This window comes from Drosophila innubila, chromosome X (assembly GCF_004354385.1).
Source record: "Drosophila innubila isolate TH190305 chromosome X, UK_Dinn_1.0, whole genome shotgun sequence".
NCBI classification, from domain to species: Eukaryota; Metazoa; Arthropoda; class Insecta; order Diptera; family Drosophilidae; genus Drosophila; species Drosophila innubila.
Window position 1 is genome coordinate 21,263,121 of NC_047626.1, and position 17,506 is coordinate 21,280,626.

General features: G+C 39.5%; 2 protein-coding genes across 4 annotated transcripts; one reads left to right on the forward strand and one right to left on the reverse strand.

The window, feature by feature from the left end:
* The first annotated feature begins 794 nt into the window (after positions 1–794).
* On the forward strand, positions 795–7,481 carry LOC117785233 (protein tweety). Of its 3 annotated transcripts, none has more exons than XM_034623166.1 (7): positions 795–1,107; positions 2,572–3,057; positions 3,122–3,885; positions 3,952–4,121; positions 5,543–5,554; positions 5,627–6,659; positions 6,708–7,481. In XM_034623166.1, the coding sequence occupies exons 1-7, from the start codon at positions 970–972 to the stop codon at positions 7,141–7,143; spliced, it is 3,039 nt and encodes a 1,012-aa protein (XP_034479057.1). In that variant the 5' UTR covers positions 795–969; the 3' UTR covers positions 7,144–7,481. The 3 variants fall into 3 exon arrangements, with proteins under 3 accessions (XP_034479057.1, XP_034479066.1, XP_034479050.1); XM_034623175.1 differs by having other exon boundaries at positions 3,961–4,121; XM_034623159.1 differs by lacking the exon at positions 5,543–5,554.
* A 3,511-nt stretch (positions 7,482–10,992) lies between these two features.
* On the reverse strand, positions 10,993–15,887 carry LOC117793276 (pyridoxal-dependent decarboxylase domain-containing protein 1). Its single transcript, XM_034633563.1, has 6 exons — positions 15,551–15,887; positions 14,213–15,388; positions 12,890–13,150; positions 12,309–12,824; positions 12,052–12,245; positions 10,993–11,989 (listed from the first exon to the last, which is right to left on the reverse strand). Exons 1-6 carry the CDS (start codon positions 15,746–15,748, stop codon positions 11,644–11,646), a joined length of 2,691 nt encoding a protein of 896 aa, XP_034489454.1. The 5' UTR covers positions 15,749–15,887; the 3' UTR covers positions 10,993–11,643.
* Positions 15,888–17,506: the final 1,619 nt, after the last annotated feature.

Here is a 17,506-nt window from a genome sequence, read left to right on the forward strand (position 1 = left end):
TGGCAGAAACTCAATCTGGGTTGTGAGCGTACGTACGCCCACATGCTTATTAAATAATAAAGACCATGCCCACACAACACACACACACACGCACACGCACACACATCAATGTGAAGAGCCAATTGTGCCGGACATTCATGTGTTTTGCTTAAAGAGTGAAAATGTGTACAAGATCTCTTCATGTCCAATAAATATATGTATTTCCCCACTGATAACTGTAAAATTGAGCAAAAAGTGTTTCCAATAAGCATATCCTAATGCGTAAAGCATATTGTGTTTTTCCCCAATTTAAATGTAATTTTAATTTTTGTTAATTACTTAATAAAGGTAAAAGCTTTCAGATTTGTCAAATAGTATTATTGTAATGTAAATAATATATATACATGTTACAAATAATTTCCTTAATGAAATGCATAGAAACTTGTAAAGTGATAAGAAAGTTTTTTTTATCCTTTCATCACACTACATACTATACACACTTATGTACATACATATCTAAGTTCGTTCCATATTCATAAGTATATGTGTATATGCATGTATGTGTGTATACCAGACAATATGAACCACAGTTGGAACGTGCCAAAACCACGCCTAAATTGTGTTGAATGAGCCACACATCCTTGAGAACCTTGTGAACTAATTGTATTTCCTTGTCGTCCTCCCCTCGCTGCCACAGTGTGCGACAATTTGATGTCAAGAGTTTAGAACTCTGCCCCGAGAGCACGACGCACGACGACGAGGCAGCCGCAGGAGCACCGCACTCCACTCCGTCACCATCACCAACACCACCAGCATCACGAACACCAACACCATCACCATCACCATCACCATCATCGTCACCCGTTATCGTCATCGTTATCATCTTTATACATTTCGCATTCTCCAATCTCCATTCCACACTTCATTTGCATCACATACGCGGAGCAGTGAGCATTAAGCACACAGTAGTCTGACAGTCCCAAGTCCAGGATGGGCGACTATCATGAGTTTACGGATCAGTATAAGGTGCCAGTGATAGCCAAGCTGCTGCACGCATTGCCTCACTACAACATCACGTTCCACAAGATCAACAGCACGTTTCGGCCCAATGATGAGATCTATTTGGAGGTAAGTAGAGCCCGTAATCCTGAGAATCTGTCGGGAATTACACGATTGCTTGTATAGTTTGTAAGCCCCTCTCTTCTAAGATGATGAAATATGTATAAAAAAAATGAAGTGGAAATTTATGTATGTATACCAGAGTGGGACAATTTCTATGGAGTAAAATAAAAAGCACAAAGCGGCTATAAAAATCGTAATCTACAATGAATTCTAAGAAAAACTGCCCAAGAAACCATGGGTCTAAAAACAATATCAAGCTTTCACTTTTTACGGAGAAGTTAAACGTATTTTATATATATTGGTAATTGTCTGTTAAGTGGAACTTACCTCTAAATCAAATAAAACAAAAACTTAAAAGCCCAAATAAAGGGCGATTTATGATGATTTTGGAGATAAAAATAAGTTGTCAGTTTTTTTAAATTGAATTTTCAATTTAATGAAAAACTAACTGTTTTATTGAATTTTCTAAGAAACTTGACAAAAGTGCTTATGTTTAAAATTCAATTAATTAAAATTCAATTAAAATAAAACTAGTTAGGACCGCCAACTAAATTTAATATATAAAAGTAAAAATGTTGATTTTAGAGTCTAAAATATAGACCCATGGTTTCTTGGGCAATTCTTCTCAGAATTCATCGTAGATTACGATTTTCGCTTTGTCGCGAAATAAAAATTGACCCACTCTAATGTATACCCATGTATCTCTTAAAGTGTGTACCCAATATACTTCAGAATAATAGTAGCCTTAAAAAATTTGAATTACAGTGTTAATTTTCCAGATGTTATTTATCAAATGTAATGAATAATAAATTCTTACAATAATTATCTTTAGCTTTGCAATAATCTAACTTAGTTGACTTCAAACTAGAGAATATAGTATCTCGTTAAACTTCTGTTATTTTTATCCAAATATACTAAATATTTTGAGACTTTAGAGAATCTGAAATGCCTATATCTAGTCTCTTTTTGCTATGTGTAAATATTTACAGAATGCCCAAATTAACATTTAAATTAAAAAAAAGAAATTAAAAAAATCTTTCCCTGTCTTGATGGATGAAATTATTGCTCACTCTGATTTAAATTGGCGTTTTTAACATCATAGGAGACATTCATTGTTTCTATCATACCTTTTCCTGGTTAATTCTCCATTTTAAATCTGCTTAGCTCTTTTTTTTTAAATTAATTAATTTCTACCATTTGATAAACATATATTTAATCCATCTCTAAACTTTGTAAAAATTCTTTTAAATAATAACAGATTATAAGATTAAATAAGACAACTTTTAATTTTATTTTTAAAAAAATGTATCCAATGTATAGTCTTTGAAATAATTACAGAGTATATACAAAGATTTAAAGATTTAATTTAAAGTTTAAAAATGGTCTCTTTTGATTTGAATAATGTCAGTAAATGTTGTTAAAAAATGCAATATTTTATTAATCTTAACGTCATCTCGCTTCTCGATATAGAGCCTGGGAATATTGGGATCGGTGCCGGCAGCGCTGTTGATTGTCTCACTGCTGGGACTGCTGTTCTATTTGATGACCCGTTGTTGCGACCGGAAGCCGCGTCCGGCGCACTCGATAACCAGCTTAAAGGTGGCCCTGTCCATAGTCACGGTGATGTGCTGTGCGGCGATTGGACTTGGTCTCTATGGAAATGATGATCTGCACAATGGGCTGCTCGAGGTGCTGACGGCGGGACGAAAGGTCGACAATTTGGTGACAACGATTCGCAATCAGACGCATATATTGGAGAACACGCTGACGAATCGCATACGGCCGCAGTTGGTGGAGTTGGCGGATATCTTTGATCAGCCGGTTTCCAATCAGACGGCGCTATCCAAGCTCTTTGTCTCGCTGAATATTGTGCAGGGTAATGTGACGTTGGCAACGAATGCTGCCAGCGATATTCGGCGACCATTAATGGGCATCTCCATGACGCACTTCCTCACTGTGAGTAGATCATCTTCTTGATTCAATGTCAATTCAATGTCATGGCTTCCATTTTAACGCACAGCGCGGCGACCAATGGGAGCTCATCCGTTGGCCTGGCACGGTGGCAACTCTGGCCCTGCTACTCGTCCTCTGTGCCGTGCTGCTTGTGGGCGTGGCCCGGCATTCCCGCTGCGCCTTGATATTGTTCAGTGTGTGTGGTCTGCTGGCCGTAACCGGCTCCTGGTTGATGTCCGGCCTGTATCTGTCCTCCTCGGTGGCTGTGGGAGATTTATGCATTAGCCCCGCTGATTTTCTAGTCTCCACGGCACCCAGAGATTTGCCCACCAATGTCCTGCTGCACTACACCCAATGCGAGCCCGGACACACCAATCCCTTCACCCAACGACTCCGTGAATCACAGAATTCGCTAAATAATGCGCGCAGTGCCATGGCCACCGTCATGAAGATCTCGCTGGTGCTGTTCAAGAGCTCGGGACTGCAACCGAAGTTGGGTGCAGTGAATGCGGATTTGAATAGCAGCGAAAGGCTGTTGACCCAACTGACCGCATTGGTCGACTGCAAGGCGGTTCATCATAATTTCCTGGCTGCGGCCCGTGGCCTTTGCGAGGGTGGACTTCTTGGCCTGGTCCTAATGCTGATAGCCAGCTTTATAGCTGCAATTTTGCTAACCATAATGGTGTGGGTTGATTCACATACATGGATCTATATACGCAAGCGTAATGATTACGCCCAGGTGGATGAGCCATCGTATATATCGCATCCGGCACCACAGAACCATCAGCAGATGATGAATGCGGCACGCACATTGCCGCGCAACCATAACGGGTAGGTGTTCATTGATCCCTAGACTGATCCCATTGCAGCTTTTGGATACCCCACCTCTAATTGCAGGCACTTCAGTCCCCCAGTGATCAGCGGCTCCCACACGCTGCAGCATCCCAACAAACGGCAGCACCACGAGATGATGGCACACGCTCACATCCAGCAGAATATGCGGGCAATGGGCACCCATACGCTGGGTCGACTGCCTTCGCATAACCACAGCCCCACCCATATGACTGGTAAGTGCAATCTCCGACAGAAATCCATCACCGCCACCACCACCAACAACAACAACACACACATAGACACCCACAATGCCATCACTAGCACTATTAGCATCACTATCACAATCCCACTGCACCACATTCCCATCTTGCAGTCTATCAATTGCTATCACTTTCTTCCTTCTCAACCATCTTCTCTTTAACACCAACTTTCTTTGCATCTTGAGTTGCTCCATTGAGTGTTTAAATATCATTTATCTAAGTACGAGCAGTTACTAAGAATTCAATATTTTCAAATTGCATCGATAACAGCTTCTTTAACATTAAAAAATCTCTTAAATAACATAATGAGAAAGTTAACATGCAACGTTAACAGCTTCCTTAACATTCAAAAATCTCTTAAATAATATAATGAGAAAGTTAACATGCAACGTTAACAGCTTCTTTGACATTAAAATATCTCTTAAATAACATAATGAGAAAGTTAACATAGGCTCTGCTTAATTCACAATTTTTCTCTGCGTTTTCGAATTAAAGCTGTACTTAATTTCAAGCTGAAAACAAACTTATCTTGATTATAAAGTTTATATATTATAAACTTAAGATATAAACTTTATAATATAAAGCATCAATTACTATAGTCTATAATCTATACAAAAATAGACACAACCGGATGATTAACGGTCGCTTAAGATGAATTAATAAAATGTGTTTCGGATCAGCTTAGCTTATCAATATTTAGACAGATAGGCAATGTGTTAATATATTGATCTTCGATTTTTCAAAACATTTATACTTATTGCTTAGTGTATCTCATATATAAAAAATTATATAAGATCCCCTTGAATGTTTGTCAATATTTTATTTTCAATTTCTTAGGATTACAAAAGTACAAACAAAATAAAAGCTACACTTTCACTTTCTTCGGAGAAACCGTTATATAAAACGCTTACATACAAATCTGTCTACTAAATAATAATATTTTTTTTTGAAATCAGACTATTTTTTGTTTAAAATTTAAAGTTTTCCAATATTATTCTGAAAATTCGAAACTTCTGTTAGTTAACATAAAGAGTTAAACCATGTTAAACTACTGTGATAGGAAGATGTTAGATGGATTTAAGGATTCAAAATTTCTATTATTTATATAACTAGTAGCTATGATTTGAAATTATGTTGAACTGTTAATGTGATTGTTGACATTTTGTTACTTTTTCTTGGAGGAATTTCGGAATTTCTTTGAAATAATCCCATTGCACTATAGGGAATCATTTTGAAAATGGTGTTGCAATGTAGTTTTAATGCTTATTGGTTTCATTTTCTTTCCATCGCCCACTGATATCCACGTAACCGTCTCATCCGTGTCCGCATCCGTGTCCGCATCCGCATCCGTATCCGAATCCTCATCCGCCTTGCTAATTGTGTGTACATTTTAGGTCCCAATAACGGTAAATATGCAACCCTAAGCAAACAATGCAAAACTTTGGAAGCCAATGACTTTTACTGAAAATCGTCGCCAGCCGCCGCCGTCGCCGCCGCAGCCGCCGCTTCCTCCGTACCGCCGACGACACAGGCCCAGGTGGCCCAGGCCCAGGCCCACGCCCATGCCCATGCCCAGCAGCAGGCACAGCAGCAGCAGCAGCAACAGCAGCAGCAACAACAACAATTGGGTCCACAGCCAATCTATTGCCATCATCCGCATCAGCATCCACACGCTCATCCCCATGCACATCCCCATTCACACTCGGCTGCCGTCGCTGCCGCCGTACAGCATCAGCATGCCATCTATCACCAGCAGCAGGCTCAGGCCCAGGCACAGGCTCAGGCGCAGGCTCAACAGTATGGAACATATACGACGGCAGCGGCGGCACATCATGCCCAGCAGCATCATTTGCCGCCGCCGGGTCAGAGTCAGATTTATCAACAGATTCCGGCACATTTGGCGGGTCAATTGGCGCAGAATGGAGGTAATCCGCATTCGATATATCAGCCGCTGGTGGCGGTCAGTCAGGGTTCCATTTATGTGTCCAATTTGGCGACAATGCGACGACAGAATAGCCAGGGTGGACCACAAATCCCAGCGCATCATCACCAGCCGTCGTCGTCGTCGTCGGTGCAGTCGCAACCGCCGCCAAATCCGCATCATTCGCAGCAGCAACAAACGAATCCACATCCACATCCGCATCCGCATCCCCACCAGCAACAGCAGCAGCAGCAGTCACAACAACCGCCGCCACCGTCACAGCAACAACAGCAACTGCATCCGCATGCCCATCAGCTGAAGTCACCACAGCAGCAGCAACAACAACAACAGCTGCCGCCGGATACTGAAGTGGTGCCAATTAGCACCACTTTGGATGCGGGCATCTATGATCGCGATAAGCAGATCTACAAGTGTTCCACATTGCGGCAGGGCGGTAAATTTGATCCCAAATATAAGCCATCGATATTGAACTGTCCGCTGCCCGAAATACCCAAGGATGCGGAGCAACCCAAGGTGGAATCCATTTATCAGCAACAGCAGCAGCATCATCAGACACAGAATTACTCCAAGTAAGTTGCAAGCCAAACTGATGCATCATCTCAATCCGATTCTTGCAGAACCTTGCAGCGGCCACCGATGAAGTTGCCGCCACAAATGAAGGCGATACCGCCTCCACGCATTGGCACGCCCACCTCCCCACCGCCACCGTCGGCACAGCCCGCCCAGAATCTCAATGATGCAGCGCAATTGCAATTGCAATTGCAGTTGCAGAATGGCGCCGCCAATAATGATGATGCTGCACTGCCTCCGCCGCCGCTCGAGGCACAAACACATCTGGGCAACACGGTAGATGCCACGCCCCCCAAAACACGCGCCCAAACACTCAACGGCAAGGCGGCCAATGGCCTGGCGATGCACAACGGCGGCGTCGGCGTTGCAGGCGGAACTGCAGCAGCAACTGTTGCCGCTGGCGTCATGGACGATGATGATGATCTGCCGCCGCCGCCGCCGGCGATAACCGATGAGAGCAACTATGCGGTAACTGAGCTGTAAGAGAGAACGAGAGACAGCGAAAGAGAGAGGCAGAGAGAGAACCATTTAACTTTTTTTTAAGTATGTTCCTTGGTTCTTGATTATTGGCATTTTGAATCCCAGAAACTTCCCCCCATGCAGCAACAACAACGTAAATTACGCGACTTGCGACTTTTGTACATATACATACACACACACACACACACACATGTACAAGCATACACAAATAAGTATGCAAACATAGTATAAAAAAAATAACATTCTTTTTGATAATAGCCATTTTTATGATCGCAAAATTTTATGATAACACTTTTTAGCAGAACAGTAAGAAAATAACAACAACAACAACAACACAAAAAGAACGAAAAATCAGAAATAAGTAAAATAATTATGGGACAACATATTTGTATTATATAGCGTTATATAGATATATACATACATACATATATATTATAGTACTGGGAGTGCATGTAGGCGGGAACTACTCCAAAAAAAAAAAAAAATATCCAACTATCGTACTAGCTCAAACTCCCCCTTGCTCATTCAAAACAACAACAACAGCAATGCATTTAATAACAGACTTTCGTATGTACATATACATACATATATACAGTCTACAGTCTATCAAGTAACTTTATTGACAAAGAAAAATTTGCATATATTTGATTTCAATTTTTCAAAATAATTAAACTTAATTGATTTAATTATTTTTAATCTTATAAACTTGTTCTAAGAATTTTTGCCAAATAAATTATCTGAATTTCGTATTTTGACAAAACAATTACTAGACTACGTTTGAACATATATACAGTATTTCAAGTAATGGTCTTACCAAATGATATTTTCATTAAATATTAATGATTCGCATCCATGATATAAAAAATTAGAGCATACATTTGGGCGCTTAAGATTCCTACAAACTCAATACAGTCATAGCTATCGTTATGTTTAATCGATCTTGATACGATTAAAAAGGCATGGTTGGCTTTACAAATAGAAAAGGAAATGAAATGAAAGGCGTCTGTGTGTCAATTTTGGTTACTCTAGCTCTTATAGAATTTTGTATACTTAAAGGAAATACAAAATAAAAACAAACATTATTAAAAATGAAAAATAAGAAGCAAATATGTGAATTTATTTCCTGGTAAAAAAGATACTTGGAATTCTGTACGTACAGGAGTAGATTGAACGGAATAACGAGGGTAGTATGAGCACTTTTTAGGCATTTGTCGAGTCAATTTTTTTCTGAATATACACTAAATAACTAAAACAAACGCACGGCAATTGAGATAGATAAATAGAGAGAGAAAGAGAGAGAGAGAGAGTTGGACGCAAGTGTGCATCTCAATTGAGGTGTGGGACTTGTTGGTATTTTGGGTTGTGCGCCAGGTGACAAATATATGTACACATATGCATACCTATGTATGTATGTATGTTCGCCTGGCACCGTCACCGGTTAGAGTTCAGTTCTGACCTTGCGATTTTATTGTATTTAATCGTAAACTTAAGCTTAACAAGAAATGCATTTATTACAAATTAAATTAAACTAAATTAAAACGAAGAAAAATATTAAACTAATGTACACGTACTTAGCACAATCGAGTGCATATACACATATATATATGTACAATATATATATATATATATATATATATGTAGCTATACAACTAACTGTATATTTAAAATAGCAGTAGCTAAACCAAAAAACGTAACATATACAAAAAAAAAAAAGAACTAAAAAATTGATGAATAAATCTCCCCATCCCCCCCCCCCCATCCCATCCCACTGATTGGAGAGCGTGTGTGTGAACAGAATAGCAATATTAAAGAAATAAAAGTACTGCCCCCGCAATCGGCTGAGCCGAAGCGAACCCGATAACCAAAGCGAATATGCAGAAAGACCGATAAACGAATAAAACTACAAAAACATATAGTATAATAATTATAAACATATATATACTATACATATATATATAACTGGATATATACTGCATACATATATGGCCTGCAGATAAATGATAACTACATGAGAGAGAGAAAATGGTCGAACAATGAAATACAAATAAAGAACAATTAACAAGTAAACAATTATTTAGTTAGCTAGCGGAGTTGTTAGTGGAATTTTAAAAAACCAGTGTGACCAGAGGCCAATCAACTAAAATAGTCGTTCGCTCGCACACTGCCCACATACATACACACACAGAAAGACAAGCAGACAGACAGATAATAACAGTAAAGCTAAAGATTCAATAGTAAAAAAACTACTACTGTACACTATATAGAGCACATCGGAATGATCAATTGTATATCAAACACATATATACAACAGTATAAATGAATTCGAAAACAGTTCGAAACAATTTCGAACAATTTATTCGATAATTAAGAACACTTAAACTTTTAAGTCATAATACATATGTATAGAAACTGTAAAGTAACTTCAATGGAAAACGACCTAATCAAGTTTTTTTATTCGCTTATACATATACAATTAAAACAAATACATAATGTTATAACTTATTTAATAGATAAGTGAAAAACGGGATAAGGGCAGCATAGAGCATCAACACCCTTTCTTTTTTTCTGGTACTAGCAAATAGCCGAAGATTCTAAGCGATTCCTCCAACTAGGCCTTAAAATGCGTATGAGTTGAACTACTTACAGCATTGAGGTTAGGTATAGTATGGAATGGAACAGAACAGAATGAAAAGAACACAATGGAATGGAATCACAACAGTATGTGGAACGAAGCTAGTATAGATATATATACACACACATAAGTACATACATATACATATACTATAACACATTAGCTCGTAAATATATTTCTGTGTTAAATGTTGTCATCGTACGCGTTGTAGTTATTAAAGGGAAAAATTAAAAACAAGAACAAGAAAATAAGTAATATAACAATAAAGAAAATCGAACGAAACTTTTAGGAGCTGAGTAAAGTGCGAGACATGGTAAGATCAAGTTGTACAACATATAATACTTATAAATAGTGTATATGCATAAATACTTAGTTAAAGACAATGTAAAGAATGCAACAGCAAAGAATGAAGCTTAGACAAAAACAGAAAACATACATAAAAAATTCAAAATAATATAAAGTTCGAAAATCTTGTAAGAAATAAAAAAAAAACGAACTTAAGTATTCGGTTATTCGCTTTGCCAAGTTGCGTATTGTAAAGATCGGATGGAAACGAAGTTCGGGTTCTCTATCGAATGTACGATTGTATGGTATAGTTGGTATTTTATGCGATGCGCAACATAGTAGAAACTTCAACAAAAATGATAAAAAAAAAAATAAAAATGAAAACTAAAGAATAACAGAAACGGCACAAAACCCCGACAAATTTCATTCAAGCAAAGAGCGGCAAAAATAAGAACGCTAAAAAACGACAAATATTAATAAAAATAAAATAAAATTATAAAATTCAATTACATTGAGTGTTTTCATTTGCATTCATGGCCTGGGATGGGTTAAACAAATAAGAAAATATCAAAATTTTGATTTCATTTAGCTGTTTACAAAGTTATTATGGTTTTAAATATGAGAATTTGGGAGAATTTCATTGGAATTGGCTAAAAAGCTGAAGTTTTAGAAACGAATGTAGTGGAGATTTTGAGCACTGGATGAATACATTGAAAATGAGCAGCATGGCAATATGTGAGTGTCTCTTTCGCTTCCAATAAATAAAACATTTAAAATTGAAGTAAGTACAATCATTTGATGTTCATTATCATTGTGCACATTTTCAGCAGCATACTTTATTTCAATTTGTCGTATAATAAATATATTTATCAATTTATATTATTATTTTATATACATACATAATTGTATATATGTTTGCTTTTTTGCTTATGTGGTTTCCTTGTAGTTAGTTGTGTGTTCTTGTATAAGTATGTTAATTAAATTGTATGCTTTTCATTTTACTTAGCGCCTAACAAAATTAGATTAGAATAGTGCTAGAGACAATTACGTTTCTCAATGATTCTAGGTACTTGCATAATAATAGTACAAAATAATAATAATAATAGTGATACAAAAAGGGACATTGGAATACGTTTTTTTTTTGTTTTTTGTTTTAAATATATAATGAAATTAAAATGCTCAGAGAACAACAACATCAACAACAATGCAGCACATAAATAATAGTATTTAAAAAAAAAATGTAGAAGGAAGTATATAAATGACAATAGAATAGATTGATTAAGAATATGCATATATATGTAGATATAAAAGCAAACGTGCAATATTTTGATAGGACATTCGATTGTCAATCCGTTGCTGGACCTTCGTCGTTGATCCTGCTCTCATCTAAGATTTTTCTTTGGAATTACAGAATTGCATTTGGAGTTGTTATCATATTGTTGGTTATTTAATCATACTTAGGTTTTTATCGTATTGTTTTGGTTGAAAAAGACGTGGAGGGTCAGAGGGGGAGGCGTGTTGTGGTTTTAGTTTTGCTAAGCAGCCTGTCGTTGTCCTTTATAAGCAATCGGCGCCTTGTGTGTCGTTTAGTTATTGTTTATTGCACTATTGACCGCCACCAGCTCCGGCACCGAGGAGGATCCAGCGCTGCTCTGGCTAACGGTGCGCGCATGATCCACATGGTTGCCAATTGCAGCGTTTGGTGTCGTTGTTGCTGCCGCCAATGCGGATGCAGTTGTTGCCACCGCTGATAATGCTTCAGACGGAGCTGCTGATGATGATGCATCAGCTGCTTCGCCAGTCACAGGCTCCACTGTGGGAAATACAGGAGGAGATGCGCTCGATACCACAGGTGTCTGTATCATGGGCGTCGGAGGCGAACGATTTGCGGGCAACTGATGAGCTGTTTCTCCCGACATTTGCATATGATACCTAAAAGCAAGGGAAGCGTTTTAATCAATGATATCGAGAGAAAAATATATTGTGGCATTTACTTGTAAATGTTCTCGGTACTCTCGACAACGCCTTGGGTTAAATTGAGGCTGCGTCCCTTGATGCCCGACTCCTTGGCGGGCGGTGACCACCAGTTGAATACGCGTCCAACAACAGGCACATGCCGCAATATACCCTCCTGCCACAGCTTCTCCTCCGACTCGCGCTGCAAGTCCGCCGTGGCCGCCTCAATACCCTGAAGCAGACAACGCAACAATTAGCAGAATTTACTTACAATCTCTATAAAATGTAGTCTTACCTTTTTCACAATCTCAGACATGGTGTCTAGAACTCGTGAGTTCTCCTGCACGCTTTTGCCAACGGTGACAACCAAATCGAGCAGCTCCTCCACCTCCGTCTCGTGGGTAACCATTCCAAATCGCACACAGATTAAACCATCGGTGCCCTCGCCCAGCGAGAAGGCATTGTCCGTTGACTTAAGAGCCTCCACCAGGTCAATGTTGAGTTTGTTCAGCTCGGTTTTGGCCTGATCCGTTAGCAGTGACTCCCAGCCTTCGGGCACAAATCGCACACCGCCCATGCCCGCCCATTCTGGGAGTGGCACCAGCCTTAGCACCTCGCTGCGATCCACCAGATGTATAAAGCGCGCTTTGTGCTTGATTGTGGCACGTAGTATATCTACATGTGCCTCCAAGCTCTGTGCGAAATTCTCCAGATTCTCCGAACTGGGCGGCTGCTCGCCCAGTCCCAGTTCCAAGGGACAATAACGAATGCAACTGCCATGAGTTGGATGCTCAATCACCTCAAAGTCAAACTAAAAACAGTAAAACCAACAAATGTTAGTTACAAATGCATGAGAAGTGGGAACGGATTACTTACATTGGGGCAATCCCGCTGTAGGATCTGGCCGAGCCAAGAGTTGAGGCGATCAAAGTACGAGGCATTGTTAACTTTCTCCAATGGCTTGAGGCCCGTTTCGGCAGCGGGCTCTCCAGCTCCAGAACTAATTGGAACGGTTGTGCTGCCATCAAATTGATAAACCACCACGGGAGCAGCTGCATCAAACAAGGCGTTCACATCAAAGGCGCTGTTAATAATGTCCGACAAGGCGGCGCCAGTTTGAGCTCCCGGCGTATGACTCTACATGGTCCAAGATGAAACAGAATTCAGACTGGGATTAGTTTAGGAGATCAAGAATGATTCAGGACAGAAGAAGACTGGGATTCAAATACTACTTTTGTAAGCATTAGAAAAACAAAGACAACTTAAGAAAACAAAAAGAGCAAAACAAAACAAATACTACGAAATTCAAATTAGAAAAGCATAATAACATAATTCAAATAAGAAAAACATTCAGAGCTCAAAATGGGAAAACAAAACTATTGGCAACAAATAGATTTAATTTTTCTGCTTCCTCATGAAATATCATTTCAAATAGGTAAGAATATGCATTTATCGATTCTTTTAGATGGTTTTTTTTTTTTTTTTTTTTGTAGGTTGTTTTTTCTGGAACTGGAAGTATTAAACAGTAGTTGGATATAAGACAAAACTTTAATTTCCTACTTTTGGTTTTCTAATTAGTATTTAAGATATAAAAATTTCCCAGTTCAGTGTTCTATTAAATGATACATTAAGTATATATATTCTTGGTCAGGACTACGAGCTGAGTATGTGTAGGTGCCAGTTAATATACTGGAATGGATCGTGTCAAAAATCTATATAATATGGATGCCCTGGAAAGTATAGATTGAAAATCAACCTGCTTAATTATGAAAAACTTTTATACTTCTAGAGATATCTTAACCAAACTCACATATAGTATTCAGGGGTACCACAGAAAGCGAAATTATTTGAAAGTCTCGTAAAACTTCATTTTGGGAGATTTTCGGTTGGTTTCGTATGCTGTGGCACCTCTGATTGTGTATTTGGTAATGTTTTTAAAATTCGGAGCAAACTTTGTTTAAATCGGTCATGCATTTGGTGTTGTCCTATATATTCGGCATGCCAAAGATAACATTTCTTTCTTGTTTTATTCCAATTTAAATTTCAGAGACACCTGTTTTTCTAATATGAATTTTTGTTTTCTATTTTTTAATTTTTTTTTCTGCCAATTTTGTTATTCTGAGTATAATTTGTCAAAATTCGTTTAGAAGGATTTCAAGGAATATCAAGAGAGATGGAAATGGAAACAGGTTACTTTACCAGCACGCGAATCCCCTCGCATTTGGAGGCGATCTCGAAGAGAATACTGCACGTCTGGAATGCAACATGGAGACGCTCGGCAATTGATTTTTTGCCAAGTGCCTGTAGGCTGGTCCACAGCGAGAGTGCGTTCAGCCGCCTGGAGAGGATTGGATCCGATTCGAAGGCACTCAGTGCGCTGTTTTGAAGCGGTCGATGGAGGAGAACAATGGGCAGACTGGGCACGCCCAGCCAGCTGCCCAAATTGAGGGCCATCGAGTGGAGCACGTCATGGACATTGCCTGGATTCTGGGCACAGACGAGGGCGGCCAAACCATGACCGCTGGCATGAAGCCACATATTGTGGGCCTTGCACACATCACGCAAACGTTGCAGATTGTCCACGTAGCCGCAAAGGGAGGCGCCAATGTCGGCGACAACCAGCAGGGGAGTGCGACTGGCGGCCAGATCGAGTTGCACCTGCTTCTGGAGCTGCGTTAGATCCATAGTGCCATACTTGTTGTCCTCCGGAATGACCTTGATGGCATCCAGCGAGATGCCCAACTGACGGCACGCATACTGCAATCGCACCGGCGTCGTGTTCTCCGAGATGTAGAAGCAAGGCTGAGCGAGAGCCGGAATGCCACCCTCCAGATAGCCCGGACAACGGGCGACAATGGCCAGGCGAACGGTTCGCAGGACGGCATCGGCATTATCCGCATGGAAACTGCTCGCGGCATTGGGGAAATGAAAGAGTGTGCCCAGCCAGCGTGTGGCATCACCCGAGATGCTGTTCGTCACACGCAACAGATGCTGGCGATCCAAATGCGACAGGTAGGCGACAATGCTGTGCGAGATGAGTGCCAAATGGGAGACATCATCAAGTGCGGGCAGTGGAAACTCTGGATCATCATCACTGTCCGAATAGGCAACCAGCTGTTCCAGCGATTTTAATATATCCGACGGTACACGATGCTCCTGACGCAGCTGTGTCGATAGCACAACATCCGCAGCCGCTGTGCGTTCCCGATCCCGATCCACACCCGACAGCTGCTGTTGACTGTCGTTGCCATCGTTGCTGCTGTCGCCGGCATCAGTGTTCACTTTGCTTGGCGATCCCGGCACGGCCTTAACATTCTCCAGGCGTTGCAGCACCTGCGAGGAGCGCAGTTCCAACTCCGCCAAACCGGAGCGTATCTAAGACAAAGGTAAACATCATGATAAGTGATAAGTGATAAATGATAAATGAGTAATGATTAACAACAACAATGCACAAAATAGTTGCTCGCTCGTACAAAGCAACAACCACACGTTGACGTGTCTTCGTCGTCGTCATCAAATATAATGCCAACAACTTACGCTGGATGCGGCAATTTCAGCCACGGCTGGTGTCGTTGTTGTTGCTGTTGCTGGTGCTGTTGTTGTTGCTATCGTTGCTGCTGCTGCTGCTGTATTTGTATTTGTTGTTGTTGCATCCGTTGTAATTGTTGTTGTTGTTGACGGCGACTGTGGGACCCCGGCAGAGCTCAGCTCGTCATCAACTCCAGCCGCAGACATATCTAATTGTTAGCTTTTGCAAAATTGTCACTGCTTTTCTTTTTCTTTTTGTTTTTCGATTCTTGCTTGTTTTTCTGTTATTCTAGCTGATGTGGAGTTTAGAGCTGTGACTCGATTCGATTCTTAGTCGATTGTGTAAATCGATTTGTTTAAAACTCGCACATCCCTAATTGTCTCACAGTTTGACAAAACAAACTGATAATCTCTGTTTGTGAATGGCGCAAAACTTAAATGTGAACTTAATTAAGCATTAATTTAGCAATATATTAAGATTTTTATGAAAATTTCTAATTCGAAATTAATCCAAATAAAGGTGTTGATTTTAATGAAGGTTTTGGAATCGTCACTCCTCGGGGTGGAAGTTATATAATTTGATTCTAAAGTAATATGAAAAATTCGACAAAATTCTAACTTAAAAATTAAGAGAATTATAAAAAGATAATTTTGAAAATATTAGTAAATAAACCGAAGGCTGTCACCCAGTAAAAAGTTCGGCTCTGGTTCGATGTTTTTTTACCTAAAGGTAAATTGCCAAAAAAGGGTTAATCGAAAATATATGAAATATGTGAAAATTTAAATATTCTTACTAATTGCAATTTTTCTTAAGTATCGATTTCAAATCCATCTCTAGTGGAGTTCCAACTATTCTGTTGGAATGTCATCGATATTGCTATCGATATGTCGTTGCTGGCATGCAAACCCAAGTTGGCAGCACCAACCAAATAAGCGAGCGCGCTATTTAAACACAAAATAAGAATGCGCACATAAATATTGCTTTTGTTTGGGTTTACGACCCAAAATCCATTTGCAAGCGCTAAGACAGCCACTAATGCGAATTTGCAGTTTAGCATTTGTTGCGACATGTGTGTTGCTTTCTCGCTCTAACTCAAAATAAAATGCAACTTTTGCGAAACACGCGCAACATATGCGACTGGATTATGCGACATGGACATGGAACATGAAACGGCAGCTTCTCTTGATACGATATGTACATACGTGTTCACAGGTAACAGGGGATTATAAGTTTGTGACTATGTATGTAACAGGCATTATTAATTCTGCCTCGGTCTCCTCGACGCCCGCAAATCAGAAAAAATCCATCATATTGACAGTTATGTTATAAAGATAAAAAATTGAAAAATATTTTAAGAATTACTTTTCTATTATTAATATCGAAATATTATTAACAAAGTGATAGTTGTGTCTATTGTTTGTTAGACAGCACTAAAAGTTATGCAGTAGTTTTTAGAATATTGAAATTTACATTTCATACACTGACAAAAATAAAAGTTTGTGTTTGGCGCATTTTCTAAAAGAAAATCCCAAGTTTAGTGGACAAATTTTGAGCTTGTCTAAAAAATGCGGCAGAAGTTTAAATTAAAAAAATAAATTTAACTGGATCTCAAAAAGTCGAGCACATGCGTCTGTAGAGTTTTTCCCTGTTTATTTCGCAAATGTATGCGATGGATGTGGGTGTGTGTATGGATGTGTGTGCGGGCGTTGTTGTGTGTATGTGTGTGTGTGTGTGTGTGTGCCTGTAGCTTTTCACTTTATTCATGCATAAACTTGCTGAGAAAGTTGTGCGCTTGCTGTAAACTGTAAACTGGCAGCCAGCTAAAAGTTGCCGTGGTATTGGGATTTGCAGCTCCCAATTGTTGTTGCTGTTGTTGTTGTTGTTGCAGCTGCCTCCACGACACATGCAAATAACATATCGATGCTGCTTTTTCAAATAGAGCGACCCCCTTTATTGCCTTGAAG

Bases quoted from the DNA above. Each gene is read 5' to 3' on its own strand.
- LOC117785233 (XM_034623166.1), top strand. From the start codon at position 970: ATGGGCGACTATCATGAGTTTACGGATCAGTATAAGGTGCCAGTGATA. The intron at 3,058-3,121 runs GTGAGTAGATCA...TTTAACGCACAG, and splicing joins CCATGACGCACTTCCTCACT to CGCGGCGACCAATGGGAGCT. The intron at 3,886-3,951 runs GTAGGTGTTCAT...CTCTAATTGCAG, and splicing joins TTGCCGCGCAACCATAACGG to GCACTTCAGTCCCCCAGTGA.
- LOC117793276 (XM_034633563.1), bottom strand. From the start codon at position 15,748: ATGTCTGCGGCTGGAGTTGATGACGAGCTGAGCTCTGCCGGGGTCCCA. The intron at 13,151-14,212 runs GTAAAGTAACCT...TGGACCATGTAG, and splicing joins GCGAGGGGATTCGCGTGCTG to AGTCATACGCCGGGAGCTCA. The intron at 12,825-12,889 runs GTAAGTAATCCG...TACTGTTTTTAG, and splicing joins TACAGCGGGATTGCCCCAAT to TTTGACTTTGAGGTGATTGA.